The 5,570-nt window shown below is 54.1% G+C and overlaps 1 protein-coding gene across 1 annotated transcript in view; it reads left to right on the top strand.

Moving 5' to 3' along the window:
* BCAT2 (branched chain amino acid transaminase 2) overlaps nt 1-5,570 on the top strand; it is a 20,253-nt gene that overhangs the window by 3,892 nt on the left and 10,791 nt on the right. Inside the window, exons 2-3 of the mRNA XM_007958122.2 lie at nt 2,291-2,365; nt 2,646-2,849. Coding sequence (XP_007956313.1) covers nt 2,291-2,365; nt 2,646-2,849 — 279 coding nt within the window. The remainder of the gene's footprint in view (nt 1-2,290; nt 2,366-2,645; nt 2,850-5,570) is intronic.

The raw sequence follows: 5,570 nt of genomic DNA, 5'->3' as shown, positions 1-5,570 counted from the left end.
CACAACAAAACCCACTGCCATCAAGTGGATTCTGACTCACAGCAATCCTCATTAGGTTCCCAAGGTGCTAAATCTTTATGGAAATACATTGCCCCATCTTCCTTCAGCCCCCAGAACTCCTTGGCATAGAGAAGAGGATTTACTACCCATCACAAAATGGAGGATGATGGCTAGAAGGGCCACATTAAGCAACTGACTGTCTTGCAAGGAGGAAGCTAGCTTCTCCCGGCCTGACGGTCTCTGGGGCCACTTACCAACCAACCAAGCGTCTCTGAGGCAGTTCTGACTCATGGCGACCCCGTGGCGTCACAGGACTGGGCTCCATACCTTTCTCGGTGGCTGAGTTCAAGCCCTTTCTGGACTCGAACCTCCAGCCTCGTGGATTGCTGCTGAGAGCGTTAACTGCTCGCCCGCCTGCTCCTGCCGGAGCCGTGGGGTTGTGTAATTGCTCGCGCGCCGTGCCGGTGCCTTCTCTCTGCGCTTCTGCCTCTCGCGTTTTTCCTTCTCCCCATTATCTCTGCCTCGCCACGTCTCTCAGTTTCTCCCCAGGGGGGACCTCACTTGCCGCTCACTGCCTTTCCCCGTTTCTCGGTCTCCCTTCCAGCCCGTGCTGTCACCTGAAGGCTGGGGCTTTAGCGTCTCTTCCTTTTTCCCTTCTTGTCTCTGTCACGGCTTCTTTTTATCTGGCCCTTAGAACTTCTCCAGTTCTCTAGCCTTGACTTCCTTGTTTGAATTTGACCTTTTCTCCCTCCCCCTCCCTCTCCCTCTCTCCCCTCACTGTCTCCCCCCATCCCCCCATCTCTCTCCCCACCATCTCTCCTTCTCCCTCACTCTCCCTTCACCATCTGTCTCTCCCCACACCATCTCTCTCTCCTCCCCCCACCGTCTCACACTCCCCCCACCATCTCTCTCCCCCACCGTCTCTCTCCCCCCCACCGTCTCTCACCCCACCGTCTCCCCCCCACATCTGCTTCCATATCTCGTGTCTTCATTTCCTGTCCTTTCCGTTTATGTTTCCCTTTCTGTGTTTCTGTCTTTTTTCGTGTCCTCCGCTTCCCTCTTTACCCTCCCATCCTGGCTCTGTCTGTCCCCGTGCCCTGGGGATTGCACTTCTGCCCCGTGTGGCTGTCCTTTCGCCACACTCTGGGTGTCCTTTCCTTCCTGGATGGAAGCGTGGCCGCAGGCCTGCGCGGGGCACACATCGCCCCGCAGAGGCGATGCCGCGAGCTCACACACTGATAGGCCTACAGCCCTTGCCTGGCCTGCACCTCACCTTCTGGGCAGTGACCGCTGCCGCTCACGTCTGTTCTCGTGAATGGGCCCAGCTGAACCCGCTCACGGGCTGGGCGGCTCTGCGCCCCCAGCCTCACGGCCACCACTGAAGCCTTCTCCGGCAGCTGGCGGCTGGCGAAAGGGGGGTTAGCAGGCCAAAGGGCCCTGGGGGAGGCCGCCCTGCTGGGCACAGCCAAGCCTACTGTCCCCTGCTCTCTTCGGGCAAAACCAGGGGAGGGCGCACCTGAACACTATCCCCTGAGGGCTGAGGGGGGCCCGGGACCCCAGGTGGCCCCCAGTTCAATGCGGCTGCCCTTCAGCCGCAGAGCTCTGATGAGGATTGGAGTCACTGCCCAGGTGGTGTCCAGGGTGTGGGTGGGGGCTCAGACAGTCTCAGAGCAGGCAATGCCCTGATACCCCGACAAAATAAGGACTTGGGCAGGAGGAGCCTGAATTCCTGGGTCTGAGGGAGGAGGAGCTCGGAGGCCCCAGGCCCTGGATCTGAGGCCGGACTCAGGTCTGAGGGAGGAGGGGGCCGGGGACAGTGGGCCCCGGGTCCGAGGGAGGAGGGGCTGGGGCCCAGATCCGTGCGCCCTGAGGATGTGCCACCTGTAGGCACCTCACTTTTCTAACTTTTGTCAGAATTTGGGTCCCCAACAGGCCTTCACTCACCTGTGCACCTCTCTCGCTGTCCTCTACTCCGAGCTGGTCACAGAGCTGCGACCAAAGTTCCCGGGGTGGGAGGCGCCAGGCTTTGACTTTGCCCCGTGGAGGAGGGAGAGGAGGGCTGATTGACTCAGCGGTTTCCTGGGGGTGGCCTTCGACTTGCCTTCCTTCAGGTATCCTGCCCCCCGCCTCTGATCAGACAGGGCAGGGACTTGGCCAGGATGCTCTGGGCCAGGGCAGAGCAGGCCAGAGGGGCTGCCTGAGGGCAGGAGGCGACCAAGGAGGTGCCAGGGCCCCCTGCTCCCTCCCGCTCTGGGTCCCACCTCCTTTTTACTTCTCTCCCCACCCCTAGATTTGGGGCCGAAAACTTCTCCCAGTCCCTTGGCTTCTGTGTGGATCCCGAAGATGTGTCTCCAACAGCTTCAAGGTGAAAGGAGGGGTCAGCCCCCTGGGTCTGAGGGAGGAGGAGGCTGGGGGCTGGATTGGGGCATTTCCCAAAGGTCCAGGGCACAGAAGTGAATGGGGGTGGCAGTGGGATAGCAGGCAATGAGAATGAGGAGAAACTCCATTTCCCAGAAATCTCGGCGGGGGATACAGATTCCTCTGGTCTGTGAGACTCTGCCCCATGGCTGCATGGGAATTGTAGTTTTTCCATCTGGAGGTGGAAGCCAAGTTCCAGGACTCCGGGGTCCCCTGTCTTTTCTCAGGCTGCAGACCTGCAGCTGGAAATGACGCAGGAGCCTCATAAGAAGCCCAACCCCAGCGAGCCCCTGGTGTTTGGAAGGACCTTCACCGACCACATGCTGATGGTGGAATGGACTGGGAGGAAGGGCTGGGACCTGCCCCGAATCAAGCCCTTCCAGAACCTCACGCTGCACCCGGCCTGCTCGGGCCTCCACTACTCCCTGCAGGTGGCGCGGCACCGGCCTCTCCTCTGTCCCTCTCTGTCTCTTGCCCCTGCTGCGTCCTCCCACCTCCCACCTCCCTCTGTCTCTTGTTGGCGCCTTCCGTCTTGCTGGGTTGGTTCTCTGCGCGTTTTCTTCCTGTACATCCCCTGTCTGCGTCTGAGCGCATCTGTGTGCCAGGCTTTCTGCTGGGTGATGCTGGGTTCCCGGAACTGAACAGTCCAATTCCTTCACCTGGACATGCCACACTTTGATTACAACCCACTGTGGTCTGTGCTCTCATGGAGACAGCTGAGGCATTGTGGGAGGCCAGGAGAGACTGGGAAGAAAGGGAGGCCTCTCTTGAAGGTGTCAGTGGGAGAGGGGACAGCAGGTGCAAAAACATGGCCGAGAGAAGAACGTGGCAGATTTGGGGGGGCTGTAGGGTTGTAGCAAAGTTGGGGGGCTGAGGGCATTATCAGGGCCACACAGGTGCTCAGAGGAGCACAGCTTGGGATAATAAGACCCCTGTAGGGCCGTGTGGAGCAGAGCTGGAGGAGAGAGACTGGACGCCAGGAGGCGGCCAGAGTGAGGGTCTAGGGAGGAGAGGATGAGGCTTGAGCTGGGGCTGAGACCGTGGGGATGGGCAGGAGGGTCCGGGCAGAGAGACTGAGGGTCCTAATAGTCTGACGGGCTGGAGTAGGGGGGAGAAGGGCAGGGAAGAGTGAGGAGGAATCTGGGGGTCTGGCCAGGTGATCAAATGGACTGTATGACTGTCCCCAAATGTAGACTCAGGAAGGGAAACAACTGCATGGCCATGGGTCATGGCAAACATGAAGAGCCTGCTTGACCTCCAGGAGAGATCCAAGAGGCTGTTGGTTTACGACTCAAAGCGACGGCCAAAAGCAGAGTCTTTTTTTTACAACAAACAATACATACTTTAATTTCAAACGCAAACTTCACGAGGAAAATTTAATTGACATGTGATTCGGATGGTCAGTTATAGCCATAGTGACTGTTTTCAGTTTGGTCACATTGTCCTCCAACACCGTTCTATGACATTGGGCGTCGTGGTACTGGGTCTCTCTTCCTTAAAGTCAATAATTTGTTTTGTTTTGTTGCTGTTAAGAATATACACAGTAGAACGTACACCAGTTCAACAATTTCTCCACGTACAATTCCGTGCCATTGGCTTTATTTTTCAAGTTGTGTGACCCTTCTCACCCTCCTTTTGAGTTGTTCCTCCCCTAGTAACGTAAACGTGCTGCTCTCTAAGGTTCCCATGTAATCTTTCAGTTACTGTTGTCACTTTAAGGAGCTCTGGTGGTGCAGTGCCTAAGGTATTTGACTGCTAACCAGAAGGCTGGTGGTTCAAACCCACCAGCTACTCCTCGGAAGGAAGGTTGGGCAATCTACTTCTGTAGTGGTACTGCCTCGGAAACCCAAGGAGAGGTTACTATGAGTTGAATTGACTCAAATTACTAATTAACTAAACTATTGTTTGGTGTAAGGAAGAGTTCAGGGAATATTTTTGGTTTAAGGTTTAAAGATTATGTTAGGACGGTCGTTTTGGGGGTTTACCCAGTGTCAGTGGCTCCCGAATGTCTTCATTCCATGAGAATTTGAAATTCTATTCTGTATTTTCTCCTTCTTGATCAGCATTTTTCTAGAGAATCTTTAATCAAAGTGTTCAGAGTTCTGAAAAACATTTTTCACCTATTCCCAGACATTGAATCACTTCCAGCCGCTTCAGCATAGAGGAGACATACCTTGGGTACCAATTAGATACTCATTTTAAAGTGACAATTCAGGTGTTCAGTACATTTACAGTGTGTGCGGCCATCAGCACTGTGTGAGTCCAGAATGTGTGAGTCCACCACTCCAAACAGGCACTCTGTGCCCATTAACCGACACTCCCTGTTCCCTCTTCCCCAAGCCGTTGTTGTTGTTGTTGTTGTTAGGTGCCGTCAAGTCATCTCCGACTCACAGTGACCCCGTGCAGCAGAACAAAACAGCGCCCGGCCTTGCGCCAGCCTCACGGTCCTTGCCATACCTGAGCCCGTTGCTGCAGCCGCTGTGTCAATCCATCTCGTTGAGGGCCTTCCCCTTTTTGTTGACCCTCCACTTTACCAAGCATGACATCCTTCTCCAGGAAATGGTTCCTTCTGACAACAAAATCTTTGCTCTTCGTCACTTGAAAGAGATCCTTTGCAACAGATTTGCTCAGTGCAATACGTCTTCTGATGTCTTGACTGCTGCTGTCGTTGGTGTTGATTGTAGAACTAACTAATATGAAATCCTTGACAACTTCAAACTTTTCTCCATTTATCTTGAAGCTGTTTATTGGACCAGTTGTGAGGATTTTTGTTTTCCTTATATTGACGTGTAATCCATACTGCAGACTGTAGTCTTTAATCTTCATCAGTAAGTGCTTCAAGTCATCCTCACTTTGAGCAAGCAAAGTTGTGTCGTCTGCATATCGCAGGTTGTAGTGATTCTTCTTCCAACCCTGATGCCACGTTCTTCTTCATATAGTCCAGCTTCTCGGATTATTTGCTCAGCATACAGATTGAATAAGTGTGGGGAAAGGATACAACCGTGACGCACTCCCTTCTTGATTTTAAACCATGCAGTGTCCCCTTGTTCTTTTTGAATGACAGCCTCCTGGTCTATGTACAGGTTCTTCATGAGTACAATCAAGGGTTCTGGTAATTCCCATTCTTCTCAATGTTACCCATAATTTGTTAT

The sequence above is a fragment of the Orycteropus afer genome, unplaced genomic scaffold, assembly GCF_000298275.1.
Source record: "Orycteropus afer afer isolate SDZICR_OR568_19922 unplaced genomic scaffold, OryAfe1.0 scaffold00854, whole genome shotgun sequence".
Taxonomy (NCBI): domain Eukaryota; kingdom Metazoa; phylum Chordata; class Mammalia; order Tubulidentata; family Orycteropodidae; genus Orycteropus; species Orycteropus afer.
This window is presented reverse-complemented; position numbering and strand designations above follow the sequence as displayed.